This window comes from Lepidochelys olivacea (assembly GCF_965140295.1).
Source record: "Lepidochelys olivacea isolate rLepOli2 genome assembly, chromosome: 7".
Taxonomy (NCBI): domain Eukaryota; kingdom Metazoa; phylum Chordata; order Testudines; family Cheloniidae; genus Lepidochelys; species Lepidochelys olivacea.
Genome location: NC_140417.1, coordinates 28453931 through 28476512, shown reverse-complemented (window position 1 = coordinate 28476512; position 22582 = coordinate 28453931). Strand labels below are relative to the sequence as shown.

At 39.5% G+C, this 22582-nt stretch overlaps 1 protein-coding gene across 1 annotated transcript in view; it reads left to right on the top strand.

Moving 5' to 3' along the window:
* The window catches only part of CACNA1D (calcium voltage-gated channel subunit alpha1 D), a 324758-nt gene that overhangs the window by 140640 nt on the left and 161536 nt on the right, over positions 1–22582 (top strand). Inside the window, exons 5-7 of the mRNA XM_084634450.1 lie at positions 1165–1307; positions 3210–3362; positions 4729–4925. Coding sequence (XP_084490576.1) covers positions 1165–1307; positions 3210–3362; positions 4729–4925 — 493 coding nt within the window. The remainder of the gene's footprint in view (positions 1–1164; positions 1308–3209; positions 3363–4728; positions 4926–22582) is intronic.

The window sequence follows — 22582 nt, the reverse complement described above, 5'->3', positions numbered from 1 at the left end:
TTTCAGATACAAGAATGATACATTCATACAAATAGGATGAACACACTCACTAGATTATAAGCTTTGTAATGATACCTTACAAGAGACCTTTTGCATGAAACATATTCCAGTTACGTTATATTCACACTCATAAGCATATTTCCGTAAGCATTATGGGGTGCAATGTCACAGTGGGGTCCAGGGGAAGCCTCCAGTATTCCATCTCTGGCAAGCTACTAAACATAACATCTGTTTCTTAGGTTTCAGAGTGGTAGCCGTGTTAGTCTGTGATTCTTGATGATTTATAACCAGAGCTGTGAAAAACTTTCCTGACAAAACTCAAAACTGGAGAAAATTTTCCTGCTTTCAGGTGTATTTTACAAATCTAAAACACAGGCCAAGTTTATTGAAATTTTTGCTGAGGTTCACAGACCTTCCAGTGGAACTAGGCTGAGTTCTGATCAGGCATTGCACGATAGTTCTGTGTGGAAAACTGGATGATGCTCACTATGGCTTGCATGGCTCACACCTGAAATCTAGCAAAACATGGAAGTTTTTACAATGCAAATTGAAATATAGCATGTAAAATGAAGCAAAACTTGAGACCACTGCTGATCTTAACCACCTGCTTCAGTTTTAACTATTATGATTACTGAACTTCCATTCTGACACTATTTTAGTAAATGGCTTCTGCCAGTTAAGAAACACTTTATGAAATGTCTGACTGTAAGAATATTTTTGTGGGTTTTTTTCTTTTGCTTACTATATTTAGAATGTTGAACTGTAGTGTCATAGGGAGTTCATATCATCTACACAATTTAAAACTGTGAGTTTTTTGTCATTATCTATTTAATGTTCTAATGGAAAAACTGATTTTGCAAACCTTACAATCTGAAATGTCTGAGCAAAAAGCCGTGATAAAGTAGCTTCATCTGTGTAAAACTGGCAGAGACTGTGTACTAACAGCATGTTAATTTAGTGGATACTGTGTGATCATCCCTCTCTTGGGGGATTAGGAGCTCTTGCACTTCATAACCCTTCTGTCATGATTTAATACATAAGTATATGTCATTTTGACAGCTGAACAGCTTTTCAGAACTATCCTCAGTTCAAGCAATCCCTAACACTTTTGATTACTTGGTAAATGGATGGTGATGCTGACCTTTCTTTTTTTTTATTTGGTAGATTGTTTAGTGTAATTTTGGAACAATTAACCAAAGAAACAGAAGGAGGTAGCCACTCAGGTGGCAAACCAGGTGGCTTTGATGTCAAAGCCCTAAGAGCCTTTCGTGTGTTGCGACCTCTCCGGCTTGTATCAGGAGTGCCCAGTAAGCTATTTTCTATTTAATTCTGTCGGAGTGAATAAAATAACCATTCCATTGTTGGTTTCAGAGTAGCAGCCATGTTAGTCTGTATCTGCAAAAAGAAAAGGAGTACTTGTGGCACCTTGGAGACTAACAAATTTATTTGAGCATAATCTTTTGTGAGCTACAGCTCACTTATCTTTTCAGATTATTTAACCTTCTTGCTCTAGAAAGTAGAATAAAAGTGACAGGGTAAAGTTGACTTCCGTTATCTGGTTATGTAGATAAAATGTGTTTGAAGATATACGATATCCTGTTTGAAGTAGAATAAGGGATTGTGAACTCATTCAGTGTATGATTGTCTTACACAGTTCACCAAGCAGACAGAAGAATACATTTAACTTTGAGAAGTTTTCTATGAAGTAATTTAAACATCAAAAGCAAAAACACCAGAAAATAAAGTTGAGATTTTTGATACCCAAATCCTGGGAAAACTATGTAGCTACTCCTAAAATTGCCCATATGCAGGTAAATGTATGCCAAAGCAAACAACATGTTTTCTGCCCTGAGTGGATGCAAATAACTCGTGTTGATCTTAATGGGATTTACTGACGCTTAGACTACAGGGAATAAAAGAGCAATTTCCAAAAGTAGGAAACTTGAAAAATAGAGCAATTATTTTAAAAAGACAGTTGAGTTTTATAATTATCCTTTCTATTTCCTTTTCATTCATTATTAATTATTGATGCTTTGAGTTGAATGAGGCCTCTCTGTTTAACAACCCAGTTTCTCACATTTGCTCCAGCAGCAAAGTAATAATGCTGTGTTTATTACATCATAATCTGTTACCATGGATATGATTGTGATGACACAGATTTAGGAAAATAACTTCAGTGGAGAATCAAGCAGAATGGGGGGAGGGGAAGGGTATGCTGTGATGGAGAAAGCCTTTGTTTAAATACAAGCAAGCGATATTCTGCTTCATTGATACCGGCCCAGCCCCCAGTCACTTGAAGCTTGAAGTGCTATCAGTGCAGAATTTAACCAATATACATTTAGGGAAAAGAAAAACTATAAAAACAATAAAAAGAAAAGGAGTACTTGCGGCACCTTAGAGACAAACAAATTTATTTGAGCATAAGCTTTCATGAGCTACAGCTCCCTTCATCGGATGCATTCTGTAGCTCATGAAAGCTTATGCTCAAATAAATTTGTTAGTCTCTAAGGTGCCACAAGTACTTCTTTTCTTTTTGCGAATACAGACTAACACGGCTGCTACTCTGAAACCTATAAAAACAATGTGAAAGGTAAATGAATGTGTCCAAGTATGTTTATATTTTAAAGTTGTATTCGGTGTATCTGTTTTAAAGATCTTTACCATACAGGTGCAGTGCTCTCTACCAGCACTATAGACCTTCCAGACCAAAAGTCCAATCCTGTAATGAGCTCTGTGCAGATGGATCCCCCTGCACCTGGCTGCCCTGAGCTCATTGCAAGATGACGGCTTGAGCACAGGATTTTTCAAGATTCTTCAGGTGATGTAAAATCCCAGCGACCACCTGGAATTCATATAATCTAAGGAGTATGGATTCTTGTTGCTGTCTTTCAAGCATTGCTTTCTGTTACAGATGATGTTCAGTTAGAATTTTTTCACAGAATACAAAGCTTTAAATTTTTTTAAAGCAGCCCTGTGCTTGGACATTTGCTTTTGAAACTGAGCAGCCTGAAAATTCTGGCTGTGAGCTGGTGCAGGAAGATTTTGGTGTGTCTTGTTCAGCGGAAACCATAGATTCACTACACTTTTAAAATTGATGGCATTTCTATGTGTTTCTAATTATGTGTAATTGCAAAAGATTTCATAATCAGGAAAAGTTAATGCCATATAAAGTCTAACTCACTATCTTTGTGCGTGATTTTTTTTTTTAGGTTTACAAGTTGTCCTGAACTCCATTATAAAAGCCATGGTTCCCCTGCTCCATATTGCCCTTTTGGTATTGTTTGTAATCATAATCTATGCTATTATAGGATTGGAACTTTTTATTGGAAAAATGCACAAATCATGTTTTCTTGTTGATTCAGGTAAGTAATGAAGCCACTAATTTACATAAGGGACCAATCCCACTCCCTTTCAAGTCAGTGGGACTTCAGTGGGAGCATGATAGGGTCCTAGATGTTAAAACTATTGTAAATCTTCGTTTCCATAAGGTTGCGTGATTGTAGGAAAAGCATATTAAATTTTAAAATGCTAACTAAACAATAGAGCCCTGCTACTTGCTATGAACTGATCTTGTTTTTAAAAAATGTAGCCAAAGGGTCAGCCCAATAAGATAGCGACAGCCTACAGTGGGAAACACAGTCATCGGACTTTGAATCCCAGGCTAGTGAAGAGCTAGTCATATCACGGAGCAGACTTCCCCTCCTGAGGCAGATAGCTGGCTGTCTCTCTGCTTCAGCACTTTGGGCAGCATGATTATAAGAGCAAGCACTGAGATGAGTAATAGAGGAATCCAGTCCTCCTACATTCAGATGTGGGTTTAAATGATACAGTGAAAATATTTGGTATGGGAGGTCTTCGGAGGAGTGAAAGATCATCACTAGAGAAATGAAGTTTAGTAAGTAGGGTACATTTCCACCAGTGAAGTCTGGAATGGAATAGACTAAATGCAGGATCTAGTCCTGGACTGCTTACCCGCTGAGAGGAAGGAAATTGTTAATATGGGATGGAAAAGCAAAGAAAGAGTAATGAGAAGAAAGCATATGTTAGATAAACTTCAGTAATTGAAAAATTCACTGTGTTACCTACAGCTGGCAAAATGCTTCGTTTCATTTGCACTGTTGTAGCCATACTGGCTCCAAGACATGAGAGAGATAAGGTGGGTGAGATAATACCTTTTAATGGGCCGTCTGCTGATGAAAGAGACAAGTTTTCGACCTGCACAGAACTCTTCTTCAGGTCTGGTAAAAGTAATCAGGCTGTCACAGCTAAATACGAGGTGGGACAGAATGTTAACTTCTTGTGTTTAACAATCTACCCTACCTTCTGTTTTGCTGTGACACTCTGATTACTTTTTCCAGATTGGAAGAAGAGCTCTGTATACATGTGTATGTATAAAAAGCTTGTCTCTTTCACCAACAGAAGTTGGTCCATTAAAAGATATTACCTCACCACCTTCTCTCTTTCATTTCATTGTTATTTTATTTGAACTGTTTTCTCTGTTAATTTTTGAGTATGGCAATTTTTACACATGTAGGACCTGATCCTGAGAGATGAATGCCCTGCCTTACCCTTAGACTCCCAGTATCTTTCAGGATCAAGCCTTGAATGAATAATCTTTCCATGTAATGCTGTCTGTAGTCCTTCAGTGTTGGAGTTTCTCCTCACAAGCAAGTTATTTCACAAAAATTTTGAGAATGCAGAATTCTGAAATGTTTTTTTCAATTTCAGATATATTAGTTGAGGATGATCCAGCACCTTGTGCATTCTCAGGGAATGGACGTCAGTGTGCCATGAATGGCACCGAATGTAGGGGAGGCTGGGTCGGACCAAATGGAGGCATAACCAACTTTGACAATTTTGCCTTTGCGATGTTAACTGTGTTCCAATGTATAACCATGGAAGGATGGACTGATGTGTTGTACTGGGTAAGTAGCTTGGTAGGAAATAGAAATCTCTGAACTTTTTGCTTACTCTTAAAACAAGCTTCAATATGCAGATGAGAAACTAACTATGTTTAACAACACTGTGAGCAAGAAATCTTGGCAAGATAGTTCTGCTGCAAAGGAGCACAGCTGCACTCTTCTTCCAGTCACAGCATCTTACTGGATTCCTCAGGCTAAAAAGCCCTTTCAGAAGCAGATTTCTGCACTGCTGGGTTTTTTTTAAGCCTATTCCATTTGGATAAATTTAATCTTATATTTGTGTCCCTTGGACTAGCATTCTTTTGCAAGCCTATAGTTTTTAAGGAGATCTTTTCTGATTTTGTTTAAAAGCTCTATTTTTCTTAGTATTATGGTAAATTAGACCCAAGCAGACTCTCAACCGTCTTCATTTGCCTTGAGGCCTACAAACCATTTTTTCAGACGTACCAAGCCTTGACTATTATGCTTCAAGAAAGGTTCAGGCCCAAGTACGTCTCCATAGAAACAACAAAAATATATATCAAAGGCCATCACTACTGCATAGGAACCAATCCTGAAAACACTTTTGTGTTACTAAGCACAGTCCTTATTTTTTGGCATTACAGTATCTCTTAGAGACCACAGCTAAGGTTATGGTCCCATTGTATCCAGCACTGCACTGTGGCATAGTGAGAAGCAAACCCTACTGCAAAGATCTTATGGTATAAATGGACAATCAGGAGATATTTTCATTCCCATTTTACAGATGGGGAACTAAGGCACAGGGTGAGTAAGGCACAGATTTTTAAAGGTATTTAGGTATCTAAATATGCAAATATATACCTAATTGGATTTGCAGAAGAGCCTAACTCTCATTGCAGTCAAGGGGAATTAAGCACTTATCTGTGTATTTAGGCCCCTCAGTACCTCTAAAAATCTGACCCTAAGTGACTTGTGCAAGGTCATACAGGAAGTCTGTGGCAGAGTTCTAATCTAATGCATTAACCACAAGACTAAGCTTCCTGCTTAAAGTCAATGGGACTTTTCATAATAATCACTCTCCTCAGTAATAAGTGTTTACAAAATCAGGATCTTAGTAAATGCAAGATAAAAAAAATTAGATTTTAAAGGACTGATGAAGCAAAAAATGATGAATTTTAAAAATTCTGAACAAAATGATGTTAAAATGCAGGGGGGAGGTAGCTAAACAAATTTGAACTTTTTTGTTGCTGGAACTGCAACCTATGAGTGAGTCTGTGGATCTGTTGCTCACAGTAACCCATAATTAGGTTGCTTTGTGGCTGAGTGTGGCCAAATGGGATTATTTGCTAATGTCAAAATTTTCTATGAAATAATTAGTGCAGTAAAGGATACGATATTATCCCAGTGAATGGGTACTTCTGTAGCCTGGGGTCATTTGCTGTGAATCAAGATGAAGCATATTGTAGCTAAAAATGAAATATAGTACCACATCAGCATGTATAGCCCTGGCATTTAATCCAACGTGATACACTGGGGTGCCTAGCTACACAGAGACATTTCTTCAGATGATATCACAATTACAAAATAATTAAAATGGCAAACCAACAATCTGTAAGATTGCAAGATACAAACTTGGCAAAATATTGAACTTTGCTTACCAGAAAATACTGTCAGAGCTCTGAAAGAGAGCCCAGTTCTGCACTTACTAGTACACTTAAAATGCAGGCTTGGGTCCAGATCAGACACTTATGACATAAGTGTTACTCATATAAGGTATATTTTTCCCCTTCTATAATTTGGTGCTGGTTTCTTGGAACAATCAGAACATGCACTTGTTCTGTCTTTCTCTTTCTCACTGTCTCGCTTGCTTGCTTGCTCTCCTTATCTTTTCCTAATTGTCTCAGGAGACTTTATGAATGTTCAGTTTGTGCATGTGATTATGTCATTTGTATTTGTGATGAAAAAAACCCAAATCTTCCATGCCCCATAAAAGTGAAGTCAGAGTAGAGGAGGGGTGCAGCAGAGAACACGTGCTGTTTTAATTTTTGGAAGCCAGAGCATACTCACATTTTGGTAGTTATGAGCCTATTATTTATTATTTCTTTCAATATATACAAAGATAACTTATCCTAAAAGCACTAGGAGATATAACACATTTTAAAATACATAATTCATACAAAATAAAATAAATAAATTAAGATGACTTTTTTCCTTTAATAATTAATCACCCAATTGGTTAATCAGATGCATAAAAAATTAAAATACCCCCCCCCCATTATAAAAGCAAGACCACCATCATAAAACTCCACCCTCCCCAAACATTAAAAGAACAGATGGGCCTTGCAATATGCCCCTGAAGTCATCAAACACAGGCTATTTGAGACCAAGAGAGGCAATAACAAGCAAAGTTGAGAATTAACTCAGAAAAACCCATTATTTAAGTATACAGTTTTTCCACATGGAGGATATTTGCACTACATAGATGTCAATTTTCATTTCATTCCAGAAGACACTGAGGTTGTTGACCAGAAACACGAAGAAGCATACCCACCTTGTAAAATATACCAGATATTTTGCTCTGAATTTGCTTTGAAGACACCATTTAAATAAAATTGGTTCTTGGTCCTCTCTCTCTGTAGACACCCAACTGGAATCTTTTTACCAGGATGGAAGAATGTCACTTTTCTCAATTTGGTTTTATCTATTGATGAAGCGGTGGCAGGTTCATCTGCTATTAGCTAATAAGTGAAAATTTTTAGTAATAATGATGAATAAAAGTGTAAAAGTCTTGTGCAGTCAGGAAAGCTCACATATTAGTTTTGAATAGGGTTGTTTACAGAACCCAAAGAAACCCCATTATCTCTGTATTTTAACTTGTGTTTATGTTATTGTGGGCTTTTTATAGTTTTAGGGAGCTATTGATGGGGGCAATATAACATGAGATCAACTCTCCTAATGGTATTTCAATAATCCAGAAGCTGAAATACAATAAGAACAGATCCTTTCTAAATGTGGCCCCATTTATAGTTACCTGAGGTGCTAAAAATACTGCAGCAAATAGAAACATAAATACAAATAGAATCTGCACACATTCCTAGTTTTCATTTGTTCACTGTGTGACCAGTAACAGTACCTATGTAGGGTTACCTTGTGGGCAAGTGTAAGTTGGGTTGGAGGGAGTACGTGCATCCTGATGTACATTGTCAAATGAGGTGTAGAGGAGGTTTTGGAATAAATTGATAGATCAAACAATAATAAGTCACCAGGATCTGATAGTATTCATGCAAGAGTTCTGAAGGAACTCAAGTATGAAATTGCAGAATGACTAAATGTGGTATGACAGTCAGATAGCTAATGTAATGCCAATATTTTTAAACAGTCCCAGAGGTGATCCTGCCAATTACAAACTGGTGAGCCTAACTTAAGTACCAGGCAAATGGGATGAAACTTCAGTACAGAATAGAATTATCAGATAGATAGATGAACACACTATGATGGGCGAAGAGTCAACACAGCTTTTGTAAAGGGAAATCATGCCTCACAATGTATTAGAATTCTTTGAGGGTGTCAACAAGCATGCGGACAAGGGTGATCCAGTGGATATAGTGTACTTGGATTTTCAGAAAGCCTTGGATGACGTCCCTCACCAATGGCTCTTAGCAAAGTAAGGAGTCCTGGGATAAGGGGGAAGGTCCTCTTGGATCAATAACTAATTAAAAGATAGGAGACAAAGATAAGAATATATCGTGAGTTTTCACAGTGGAGAGAGGTAAATAGCGGGTTCCCCCAAGGATCTATACTGGGACCAGTGCTATTCAACATATTCATAAATGATCTGGAAAAAGGGATAAACAGTGAGGTGGCAAAATTTTCAGCTAATACAAAATTAATCAAGATAGTTAAGTCCAAACTGACTTCAAAGAGTTATAAAGGGGTTTCATAGAACTTAGCAACAAAATGACAGATGAAATTTAATGTTGGTAAATGCGAAGTAATGCACATTGGAAAACATAATCCCAACTATACATACAAAATGATGGAGTCTAAAAAAGCTGTTACCCTGCAAGAAGGAGATTTTGGAGTCGTGGATAGTTCTCTGAAAACATCTGTTCAATGTGCAGAAGTAGTCAAAAAAGCGAACAGCGTGTTAGGAACCATTAGGAAGAAGATAGGTAATAAGACAGAAAATATCATAGTGCCACTATATAAATCCATAGTGTGCCCACACCTTGAATACTGTGTGCAGTTCTGATTGCCCCATCTTAGAAAAGATATATTACAATTGGAAAAAGTATAGAAAAGGGCAACAAAAATGAGGAGAGATTAAAAAGGCTGGGACTGTTCAGCTTAGAGAAGGGACGACTAAGGGGGGGATAGGATAGAGGGCTATAAAATCATGAATGGTTTCGAGAAAGTGAATAAGGAATTTATTTATTATTTGTTATTTATCCCTTCACGTAACACAAGAATCAGTGGCCACCCAAAAAAATTAACGGGCAGCATGTTTAAAACAAACATAAGGAAATACTTCACACAATGCCCAGTCAACCTGTGGAACTCATTGCCAAGGGATGCTGTGAAGGCCAAAAGCATAACTGGGTTCAAAAAAGAATTAGATAAGTTCCCTGCTCTGGGTGTCCCTAAACTTCTGACAGTAAGAAGCTTGGAGAGGACAACAAGATGGATCACTCTGTAATTGCCCTGTTCTGTTCATTCCCTCTGAACCATCTGGCATTGGCTACTGTTGACATTAGCATACAGGATACTGAGCTAGATGGACTATTGGTCTGACTCAGTGTGGCCATTCTTATATTTTCGTGTTCTTATGTTCTGTCAGCAGAAAATGACAGCTTCCAAAAACATTCACTAATACTGCTCACTATCACCTGGATAATGACAGTGAACTCCACTGCGAAATGATCCAAGTTTGAATAATAATATTCTCTTGTACACATCCAGAGTTGATTTCAGGCCTAATCCTGGTAGGTGCTGAGCACCATTCAATTACTATTGACTCGTATGGGTCCTGCTACTCACATACTTGCCTGTGATCGCTGCAAATAAGGTTATTGTATGTGTGTGCGCCCATGCTTGTATATTTCTCTAATTCTAAGTTGTGCATATACATGTAACCCACTGGTCAGTGTGTGTTATGTTATATGTTTGATAAACAGAGAATGTGAATCTGTGACAGCCCCAGCTGTAGAACCTTGCACTTTAGTTCAGTCTGGAGAAACTTATGCTTTCAGCTCTGGAGGTCTTTTTTGTCAGACAGGATGGCAGGTGTCACACACACTGGTTCTTAATGCTTTGAATCAGTCCTAAAGTTGAGTATGCCCACTTTCTTTGCCATGTTTCCTGTTTGCTTTAGCAAACACTCAAGAGTTCAGAACTCTGAACCTCGATTTTGCAAATGCAGACTTCTCACTGAAAATCTGGCCCTAGATGTGCTTTTATATCCTTGAAGATCAAATAAAACTTTCTAGGTTTATATGACATTTATGGCTAATGCTTAATTTATAAAGTAATGATGCATTATAATTTGCAATTTATTTTAATCAGTTTCATTTGATATACAGGGGTACATATAATAAATTATGGTGCCTGTCATTAAAAAGCCATCATTTGCCCTTAATACCGTTGATATCATAGCGATTTTTCTTCACTGCAACAGTTAACTTGAATTACTATATTTGAGTAACTATACTTGAGCTAGTATAGCTTGAGTGTCAGTGGCCATACCAAACTATACTCTCAGCCCAGCAGAAGCAGCTGTCTTATCTCGGGGCCTCTCCTTCTGCCCCTCCACCCCCACGAACATGATACAGTTCTGTGGTGACCTAGAATCCTATTTTCGACGTCTCCGACTCAATGAATATTTCCAAAATACCTCTGAACAACATACTAATCCACAGAGGCCTCCCTACCAACATTACAAAAAGAAGGATTCTAGGTGGACTCCTCCTGAAGGTCGAAACAGCAGACTGGACTTCTACATAGACTGCTTCCGCCGACATGCACGGGCTGAAATTGTGGAAAAGCAGCATCACTTGCCCCATAACCTCAGCCGTGCAGAACACAAGGCCATCCACAGCCTCAGAAACAACTCTGACATCATAATCAAAAAGGCTGACAAAGGAGGTGCTGTTGTCATCATGCATAGGTCAGAATATGAACAAGAGGCTGCTCGGCAGCTCTCCAGCACCACTTTCTATAAGCCATTACCCTATGATCCCACTGAGAGTTACCAAAAGCAACTACAGCATTTGCTCAAGAAACTTCCTGAAAAAGCACAAGATCAAATCCGCACAGACACACCCCTGGAACCCCGACCTGGGATATTCTATCTACTACCCAAGATCCATAAACCTGGAAATCCTGGGCGCCCCATCATCTCAGGCATTGGCACCCTGACAGCAGGATTGTCTGGCTATGTAGACTCCCTCCTCAGGCCCTACGCTACCAGCACTCCCAGCTACCTTCGAGACACCACTGACTTCCTGAGGAAACTACAATCCATCGGTGATCTTCCTGATAACACCATCTTAGCCACTATGGATGTAGAAGCCCTCTACACCAACATTCCACACAAAGATGGACTACAAGCCATCAAGAACACTATCCCCGATAATGTCACGGCTAACCTGGTGGCTGAACTTTGTGACTTTATCCTTACCCATAACTATTTTACATTTGGGGACAATGTATACCTTCAGATCAGCGGCACTGCTATGGGTACCCGCATGGCCCCACAGTATGCCAACAATTTTTTTGCTGACTTAGAACAACGCTTCCTCAGCTCTTGTCCCTTAACGCCCCTACTCTACTTGCGCTATATTGATGACATCTTCATCATCTGGACCCATGGAAAAGAAGCCCTTGAGGAATTCCACCATGATTTCAACAATTTCCATCCCACAATCAACCTCAGCCTGGTCCAGTCCACACAAGAGATCCACTTCCTGGACACTACAGGGCTAATAAACAATGGTCACATAAACACCACCCTATACCGGAAACCTACTGACCGCTATTCCTACCTACATGCCTCCAGCTTTCACCCTGACCACACCACACGATCCATCGTCTACAGCCAAGCTCTGCGATACAACCGCATTTGCTCCAACCCCTCAGACAGAGACAAACACCTACAAGATCTCTATCAAGCATTCTTACAACTACAATACCCACCTGCGGAAGTGAAGAAACAGATTGATAGAGCCAGAAGAGTTCCCAGAAGTCACCTACTACAGGACAGGCCTAACAAAGAAAATAACAGAACGCCACTAGCCGTCACCTTCAGCCCCCAACTAAAACCCCTCCAACGCATTATTAAGGATCTACAACCTATCCTGAAGGATGACCCAACACTCTCACAAATCTTGGGACAGCCCCCCAACCTGAAGCAAATACTCACCAACAACCACATACCACACAACAGAACCACTCACCCAGGAACCTATCCTTGCAACAAAGCCCGTTGCCAACTGTGCCCACATATCTAGTCAGGGGACACCATCAAAGGGCCTAATAACATCAGCCACACTATCAGAGGCTCGTTCACCTGCACATCCACCAATGTGATATATGCCATCATGTGCCAGCAATGCCCCTCTGCCATGTACATTGGTCAAACTGGACAATCTCTACATAAAAGAATAAATGGACACAAATCAGATGTCAAGAATTATAACATTCATAAACCAGTTGGAGAACACTTCAATCTCTCTGGTCACGCAATCACAGACATGAAGGTCGCTATCTTACAACAAAAAAACTTCAAATCCAGACTCCAGCGAGAAACTGCTGAATTGGAATTCATTTGCAAATTGGATACTATTAATTTAGGCTTAAATAGAGACTGGGAGTGGCTAAGTCATTATGCAAGGTAGCCTATTTCCCCTTGTTTTTTTCTACCCCCCCCCCCCCGATGTTCTGGTTAAACTTGGATTTATGCTGGAAATGGCCCACCTTGATTATCATGCACATTGTAAGGAGAGTGGTCAGTTTGGATGAGCTATTGCCAGCAGGAGAGTGAGTTTGTGTGTGTGGGGGTGTGTGAGAAAACCTGGATTTGTGCTGGAAATGGCCCACCTTGATTTTCATACACATTGTGAGGAGAGCGGTCACTTTGGATAAGCTATTACCAGCAGGAGAGTGAGTTTGTGTGTGTGGTTTTTGGAGGGGGGTGGGGGGAGTGAGAAAACCTGGATTTGTGCTGGAAATGGGCCACCTTGATTATCATACACATTTTAAAGAGAGTGGTCACTTTGGATGGGCTATTACCAGCAGGAGAGTGAGTTTGTGGGGGGGGGGGGGCGGCAGAGGTTGAGAAAACGTGGATTTGTGCTGGAAATGGCCCAACTTGATGATCACTTTAGATAAGCTATTACCAGCAGGAGAGTGGGGTGGGAGGAGGTATTGTTTCATGGTCTCTGTGTATATAATGTCTTCTGCAGTTTCCATGGTATGCATCCGATGAAGTGAGCTGTAGCTCACGAAAGCTCATGCTCAAATAAATTGGTTAGTCTCTAAGGTGCCACAAGTACTCCTTTTCTAGTGGCCATACTGTGAAAAAACCCTCAGCTACACAAAGTAATTTGATAGCAGAACTGAGGGACTGGATTAGCAGAATGATTAGCATTTGATGAGTTGTGCTAAATCAAATTTGTAGCCTGTACCTGGCTCCACATTGCATTGCTAGCTTGAGTGGCAACAGCGCTTAGACTTCACCACACACCTCCTGATGGGCCAGCTAGCTCAGGTTTAAACATCATTTAATTTGAGCTAGAGATTTTATGAGTGGACAGGTGTTGGATTAGGGGAAAGATTGAGTTATTCCTCAAGCTAACATAGCAGTGAAGACAAGCCATAAGTGTAAGGAAAAATGGTGGTATCTCAGATATGCCTGGCTGTCAACTGGAAAAATGCTGATTTTAATGGGTACCCCTGTATAACACACTGTATCAGGGATGCATGATTGGAGTCTTAAATTCTCTCATTGAAATATTCCCATGTAATCTGAGGTATTTTTAAGCCTTTTGCACTGGGTAGGTAGAGATGTTGTCTGCATGTGTCCCAGTGATCCTTTACTTAACATATTAACTTTTTAAAATTATATCATTTAACACCAATACTGTGATAATAACATATTCCAACATTAGAAAGAAACATCACACAACCTGTTGTCTGTCTCAAATATTAAGTCTTACCTGCAACACAAACTCATTGTAACATCTTAGAGTTTTCTGACTGAAATGATCATTTCTATAACATTGTCTGAGTGCAGTGAAACTTTAGGGGTATGGTGAACTTTTTGAACATCCCTTGTAAACATGTCCCTCCTATTAATGTTACTGGGACTAACACACCTATATCTAAGGGTGAAAAACCCTAATATTGTTTACTAACAAAGTCTCCAAACAGCATCAACACCTCTCTAAATTTACTCTCATAACAGACAACAAAAGCCATCATATTCTTATTAGCATTTTACAAGCACAAGGAAATCTTTCTTTCTTGTGCATAGAAAAACGTAATGCAATCATTAATTCTTTTAATAATAGAATGAAGATTTTAGAGAATGGCTATAGCTCCTGTTTAAATACAGCTGGACACAAGACACAATTAATACTTCAAAGAGAATCACTACAATAATAAAACAGGTCAGGCTTTTGGTTGTTCAGCCTGTCAATCAAACATTCAGGAAACCAACCAGATAATCAAATAATCACTTCATTTTATATAGTGTTCTTAGTGCAAGCATTGCAGAGAGCAACTAACCAAAAACATAATAAAAACGTGTATAAATTAGTTGAAAGAACAGCCAAATAAGTAAGTCTAGACCTTAGTCTGACAAGTAGCCAAACATTCTGCAGATCTAATTTACAAAAAATCCCACAGGTGAAGTACAAAATACACCACTGGGCCACACACAAAATGATGCAGCCCACAACTGAAGTATTATCAAGACTGAGCAGGAAGCTCAGCTGGAGACACAGGAGATATCTTGGTGAAAAACATACAGTCTTGTAAACGATCAAATATTAAAACTTCGAAGTCGGTATATTGATAAGCCAGAAACCAGTAGAGAGCATCCAGAGCTGGAGAGATAAAGTAAGACATTAGTCATTATTAGGAATTTAGCTTCCTAGCTCTACAGAAATGGAAGACACATTACAGAACCCAAACAAATACTAGTCAACCATGAATTGCAGCCTACGGTCTGAGGAAGACCAAAGCACATATGAGAGTCTTCAGATCTTTCTGAGTAAGTATGGGCCATAGACTAGAAATATTCCCCAGACAATGCCAGATTTTTTTTGATGGGATACCCTACAGAATCCCCTAATTGCTTCTTTCACTTGCTAAGGATGCTTGACAGTGCTCCCCTAGTGTCAATGAACACCACTCTTGAGGCATCCAACGGAAATGCTCAAGTGAAGCGAGGCCCTTCTTCCCCCAAAGGGGTTGATTGTTCAGTGTGCACAATTCTTCCAGCCTTTGATAACTTAGGCAGCAAGTAATCTAGCACAGGATCTCTGGCTACATATAGACTGGTAGGAATTTTGGATGACAGTATTAACATGCTTCATAGATGACATTTAAGAGCCAGAGATAGCATGTTGGGTTTTTATTCTTGAGTATTAATCAGTGGAACCTAATTTAATTTGAGAGTACAATAAAAGATTTCAGATGTTGATTTGGGCTAATTAAAACCTTTTTTTATTTAGATCTAAAAAGCTAAAAAACATCCAAGCTAAGATTGCAAAGAGGCTAGAAATAGACTGCTATACCAGCTCATTAGAAACTTCAGGAACAGAGAGAAGGGTAGAGATCTGCATAAATATGATAATCAAACCCAGGCCTGCAAATAGTACTGTAAAATGGGAAAATATAAATATTAAAAAGTCTAGAATACAAAGCCCTGAAGGATGGTGATTTAATGTAATAGTTTCAAATGAACAGTGTAACACACAGAGTCCACATGGAAAGAGATGATATTAAACTACTTACAGGAAGATACCAATTCCAGTGAACTCACCCAGGAATTGAAGATGTTTATTCTGACCTCATTTCTAGTATCTCAGGTTTATCTGACTGCTGACAGATAGTATATCAGAAGTAGTTCTTTGACAGATATCACTGTAAATCTTCAAAAGAGCATATTGCCCCCCAAAAGTATAAACTAGATTAGAAACTAGATTAGAAATAAATCAGACTCTGGGTATCTGCTAAAAGGTCCTGCAGTTGAATTACTACACCTTGCTCCAAAACCTTTACTGGAAGAAACAAATGGGAGACTGATCAATAACTTGAACAGTCTTTCTTAAGCAACCAAAATCTCTTAAGGCGATAACACAACTTATTGAATAGAGTTCAGACCTGCATATGGTACTTTTGTTTGATTTACAGCTTCTGTGTAAATTAAGATACCAGTCACACACTGTTTTTCAATCCAAATAATGTAGACCATTATACCATATTTGAATCCATGTCTTTCAGAAAACACTAAAAAAACAAAACAAAATAAAACAAAAAACCCCAAAAACCCCACAGCAGAATTAGCTGTCAAAACAGATTGTTTCAAAAGATATTATATACTTAGTATCATACTTGGTATTATTAGTCTCTGTATTATAGCCCTTTAATATTGCGCACAGTTAGATGGACCCATCTTTCACACTATTGTTCATTCACTTTACTAATTATAAATAGACAGTTTTGTTGAGCACATTGATTTAGATGACCAAACCTTTTCAATACTTTACAAGTTTCATGTGTGAAATAAACTGGGCAACACGCACTTCATCAGACCAATAGATGAAAAACACAGTGAATAGTATTAACCCCACCTTAACATGTGGAAACCAAATTAGTTGGTTCAAGGCAAAGATTCATCACCCTCAGGACACTTGGATGGTGCAGGATGCCCCCATTTGAAGTGCCCTCATTGGATTACCCAGCATGTGAGGCAGCACTCACTAGTTCATTTTCTTGGTGTTAAGAGAAAACCATGTCTGAGGACTTCCCAGTGCTCCCATCGTGGTGGTTTAGCTCTGGTCTGCCACCAAGGTAGGCCTCTGGCTGCAAGTTACAATGGGATCTTATGCTGGTTATTTAGAAATGGGAGAATCTTATTTTGTTTTCAAACAACTGCATTTGATATCCAGGCTTTCCTTGGAGAAATAACCTGAAAAAGTTTTATTTGCCAGGCCAAAGACACTAACCTAATAATGAGTCATCGCCAACAACACATAGATCCTGGGTACTAGAAAAGTATCTAAAATGCATTTAAGAACAGTAAGATTCCGCATACTAATTTACTTTGAGTCTTTATTCCAGGATTTTAAAATCATGATTATAAAAAGAAGAGGTTTAGCTTTAAGGAATAAATATGTAGATGGCTAATTTATGCACTTCTTTATTAGCATAAATAAAGAGAAACACACCAAAACCCTTTTGAAGTGAAAAGAGTTTGAAACATTATGGAAAAGAAGCCAGGATGGAAACAAATGTTAGAGATGTGATGACACTGCTTTATTAAAATCCCATAATTCAGATCCAGATTCATCAGTAGGTTCAAAGAAGCTTTCAACTCTTCAGCAAGCCAGTGCTACATTTTAAGAGAACTTAGGCCTGGATTTGCATGCAACTTTACCCAGATTTGGGATACCTCACCAGCAGTTACTACACAGTGGTATCTGAGATACAGTAACTATTTTTTAGTTTGTGTTGGGTTAAACTGGAGTATTTCAAATACCCCTGTATAACTCAGTAAATGTTGATTTGTTAATCGATGTGATTCCGCTGGGACTTATTGTAAAGTGTTACCATTTTGTTTGAAAATTATGCTACACTCTCAGTGCTACACCCGAGAGAATTGTATATTTGGAACAATTAGTCCAATATACAAACTGTACAGCAGGAGTCAAACTGTTGAGCAAAGACAATTCCCATTGACTTCAGTGGGAGCTGTTGATACCCAGCACTCCTGAAATCAGGTCCTAAATAGAAAAAGATTGTGGCAGGTACACAAGCTGGTGGTGGGGAGAGGGGAGAAAGGTGCCTGCACCACCTCTTGCAGCCTTATAAAGGACCTGTTCACAGTCTGATCCTGGTACTCCGTTCAGTGCAAGTGTAAGTTGATGAGTCACTCCTATGGTGGGCTCCAGTCAATGCACAAGCCAGGAACTGGTCTGGTGACTCCCAGAGCAAGTATGTAAGCCCCACAGGACGAATAGCAGCTCAGTCTGCTCTGCTCAATGTTACCCCAGGGTTTGGAATGCTCTCCTGCCTGTCTGTAGTAACAGACTCCCCAAGCCTTAGCCTGCTTCAGCCTTGCTCTTGCTCCAACCCAGTTCATACTCCTGCTCTCACTCTAGCCCTATTCCTAATCCACTGCAGCCTTGCTCTCACTCCAGCCTTGCTCCAACCCCACTCTGGACTCCTGATTCTGGCTCCAAACACTAAGCCAGACTGCCATGGGTCTAACTGACCATCCCCATCATGGTTTCTGACAGCAAGACTGCAGTGGTGGGGCTATAGCATAAAAGGGAGCACATTCTGTTCCCTGGGGAAAGATTTAGCAATGTCTCTTCTTTGAGACTCCTGGGTCCTATACGAAGCATAGTGCTCCCTAGAACTCCTACTAGGAGGTATGCCTCATTGGTTGACAGAGCTGTGCCTTATGGAAGTATAGTGCTCTTAGGTTTTTACCGGCCATGGTAGGCTATAGCATTTCAACAGAGTTGAGACAATGAGACATTCTTCTTGTACCCACCTCTGTATTATCTATATTGGTAAGGATATGGATACACAGATAAACGTTCTCTGTCTTCAGTGGGCAGATGTACCCTTGGGCTCTGATGGTATATTCAGATTGATATGCAAAGGAAATTGTTTCTTCCCTGCCAATTTTATTTCTCCAAAATAGCATGTTCCCTGATCCTGGACTGTAAGTTGTGTCCCTTCACTAGGAGCTCACAGGCAGCCAGATCTGTCAGTCACTGTGTCCCTCATGGAAGGGAGGGCAATCATTCTTCACTAGAACGAGTGTTTCAAGGCTGTTAAAATGTACCATGTAAACTGATTTAATGCCAATGCAAATGGCATAAAAATGACACAGCATAGTCAAGAAGTGGCAACAATGTAAGAATAAATGCTGACAAATACTGATGTAAATGAAGATTACATGCCTCTGTACTGGAGGACCTGCTATTACAGAGATATCAAACTGACTGGTATGAAAAGTATTCCTTTTGTCCTTCATCTTTCCTGGTCTAGTACTGTCAGAATATGAATGAGAGTGAGATTCATCAGGTTAAGTAAGAGAAAAAGAGTAAGGTTAGAGTGAGAGAAAAAGAAAGAAGGTGGGGTAACTGGCACATATAAAAAGTAGTCCACATGGCAGCTTTACAAACCTGTTTTGGCAATGTACAGGACTTTTTGGTCCAGAAAAAGGACATGGCAGGGATTTGACATGCAGTGGCATTCATGGGGAGGATTTAGGCCTTTGGTCTTTTATGCTTCTTAAATACAACTCCTGATTCATCTCACAGTTGAATCCTTGGCTAGAGCCAGGATTTGCTCTGCACTTTGGATGAGAGACCACAAATAATGCTTTGGGCTTGCAAATATACTTGTTTCTGGAGAGGGAGATTTTCTCTGCCTTGCTGATAGCTAAGCCATGTCTCAGTTTTTGTTTTGGATTATGGACAAAATGACATTCGGGTTGCCTCTTTTGACCTGTGGAAATTTGTCCTAAATTTTGGAATAAAGTTTTGAGACAGGCACAGTGCCATTTGTCTTTCATTAAATGAGCTGTCTCTGAATGAAAAAGGCTTCTGGCTCAGATATTCACCTTGCCAATGTTATTGCAATTAAAAATATAGCTTAATGTACAGGAAGTATAAAAATGGTTTGAATGGAGATTGAATAAGTGCCTGAAGAAATAGGTAGTAAAAAATCACGAGAGGAGGCGGGTTCAGACCTATGTTTTTAGAAATCTGTGAGTCAGAAAATGAGACAGGAGACCAAGCCTGAGATCTGTAAGACTGTCTTGAAATTGGACATTTGGTCCTCCAATATGTTCTCTCTGAGTCCAAGGGTGATACCAGTTTGCAGAAAATACAGGGTATTTCAAATAGAAAGGCCATAAGCACATTAAAGTCCTGATCTGCACACCAATTCTGGAATCTGTTCCAGATGTTGGAATGTAGACTAGAGGGAGATAATTTTTCAGTAGATAACAAGGTATGGATGGTACCTGAATATCCTTAATTATTTTGTCCTGTATTTCACAGTAACTGTGTTCTTTGGGATGACCTGATTTTACTTGCTTATTTTGAAAGATTCAAAGTAGATTGAAGAAAAGGCTTAAAGTTGGGATTTGGGACAAAACTGGGATAGGGCATTTGTGGCCTCTTCTTTTTAATCTTCCACCCTGTAATAGTGCAGTAATAGAATCCAAATTCTTAACCTTGTAAAATGGTAGAGCGGGTCTAACATTCCAGACCTCTATCTGATAGTCGGGCAAGAATCCAGTCCCTGTCATCTGGAGCATCCCGAGTGACATCTTGGCTTGCCTTTGAACGTACAGGGAATGGGACCCAACTAACATTACTGGACCAGGGGACATGCCTTTGAAGGAGACTGTAAATTGCATGGCTTTTTATGCTGGTCAGCGGTCCAGGATATGCTGAATTCAATCTTAGATCAGCACCAAAAGTGTACTAGTCCATCAAAGTACTGAGAACAGCTTTAATTTGAATAACTAACACCCACCAAGCCTAGCAAATTATTTATACCATCGAATAGCTGTGATTCCCAACTTCCTCATGCCAATGGTGTAAGCCCTGGATGGTAACATAATGTTGACCTTAAAATTGCATCACTGTAATGTAAAGTGATTTTTTCTTACATGAATTTTACGTTAGAAACTAGTGCTTATGGTAAAAAAAACATTAGGGCAAGGTTCAGGGAAGCAACCATAAGGATGTGCAAAGCACAAGTGCTAACATGGCCATTGTGACACAGAGAGGATGTTTCAAACTTAGTCCCCCCCCGTCCCCCCCGGTCTGGGTATCTGCAAGGAAGTGGGGAAAGCAGCTTTGGTTCATTCTGGGGGTACATAGTGCTAAACTAACACAAATTCTGGTGGCTCTGGGCATGCTCCCTTGCTGAGCAAATCAGCATCTTGTTGGCTTGCAATGATCATGGTGAGCTCCCCAGACTTGAACTTCACACAAGTGGGGCTGTAAATATCATCTGGGGTCTTCTCAGATGGTTTACACCAGCAAAAAGTTGTCATCAACACTGGGTGAGATTGACCTTTTCCTTCTGGTATCATGGGCCTTTCGACAAAGCAAATGAACGATATGATAGGGTGAGGATTGAATGTGAAGGGCCTTGATAGTGAATACAAGCAGGTTATGTTTGATGTGATAGAGGAGGGGGAGCCAGTGGAGGGACTCAGAGAGATGACATGGTGCAAGTGATGGGCTGGGAGAATGAATTTTACCCCAGCATTGTGAATGGATGTGAGTGGGACAAGTTTGCATTTGTCAAGACCAGAGAGAAGGATGTTGCTGTAATGGAGATGCAAGATGATGAGAGCCTGGGCAGGAGTTTTAGTTGTGTGGATGCATATAAAAGACTTTATTTTAGAGGTGTTATACAGAAAGAATCAGCAAGATTTAGATATAGCTTGGATATGAGGACCTGAGAGAGGTCTAAGTTGAAGAAGGCACGCCGGTTACGGGCCTGAATGACAGGCAGGATGGCGATGCTGTCTAGAAAAATCAAGAAGGCGGTAGTGGCGAAGAGAGAGATTAGGAGCTCCGTGTTAGCTATGTTTGCTTGAGCTGATGGCTAGACATCCACAAGTAAATGTCAGAGAGAGAGGCTGAGATTTTAATTTGGACAGAAAGAGACAGTCTGAAGCAGAGAGGTAGATCTGTGAGTCATCGGTATAGAGACGGTACTGTAGTTGAATCTGTGTTTGTGGATGAGATAACCTAGAGATGATGTGTAGAGGGGAAAGAGAATGGGACCAAGCCCTGTGGGACCCACACAGAAAGTTTGAGGTTGGAAGAGTCTGCTTTTTCCCTTCCTGTGAATTTTCAGAAGCAGGGGATGACTTGGTCCTTGCTATTTAGTTAGGGGTTTTTTTAGGGATAGATTTAATTTAACAAGAATATTGCTGTGTTGCGATACAGTGACAGTCTTCCCCCAATACCAAAATAAGACAAGACAAAACAAAACAAAAACCCTACCCAAAAAAAAAAAAAAACCCCACAAACCCTGTGCTGCTTAAAAGTTTTCCTGTATTTAATTTTTCTATGGAGTCCTGTAAAATTTGTCACTTATTTAAAACCTCTTCTGTTCTGTTACATAAAATATTTTAAATAGAAAAATGACCTGGGGTAGATTGTTTTAAAAAGACATTGAAGACCTTGGTGATAGATCTTCTCTTTTTAGTCATATTGGAAGTAAACGGAATTAGCCATTTTTTTTAAGTGAAACAAAAATTAATATACATTACCTCACTACAGCTAACTGAGTAACACTGAGAACTCTCCAAGGTCTTGATTCTGCAAAGATTTATGTATGTGTTTAACTGTGACCAAGTGTAGGGCATACCTTTACCTTGTGAAAATGGAGGCTTTGTAATAAGATTTTAAAATAAAATGAGAAAT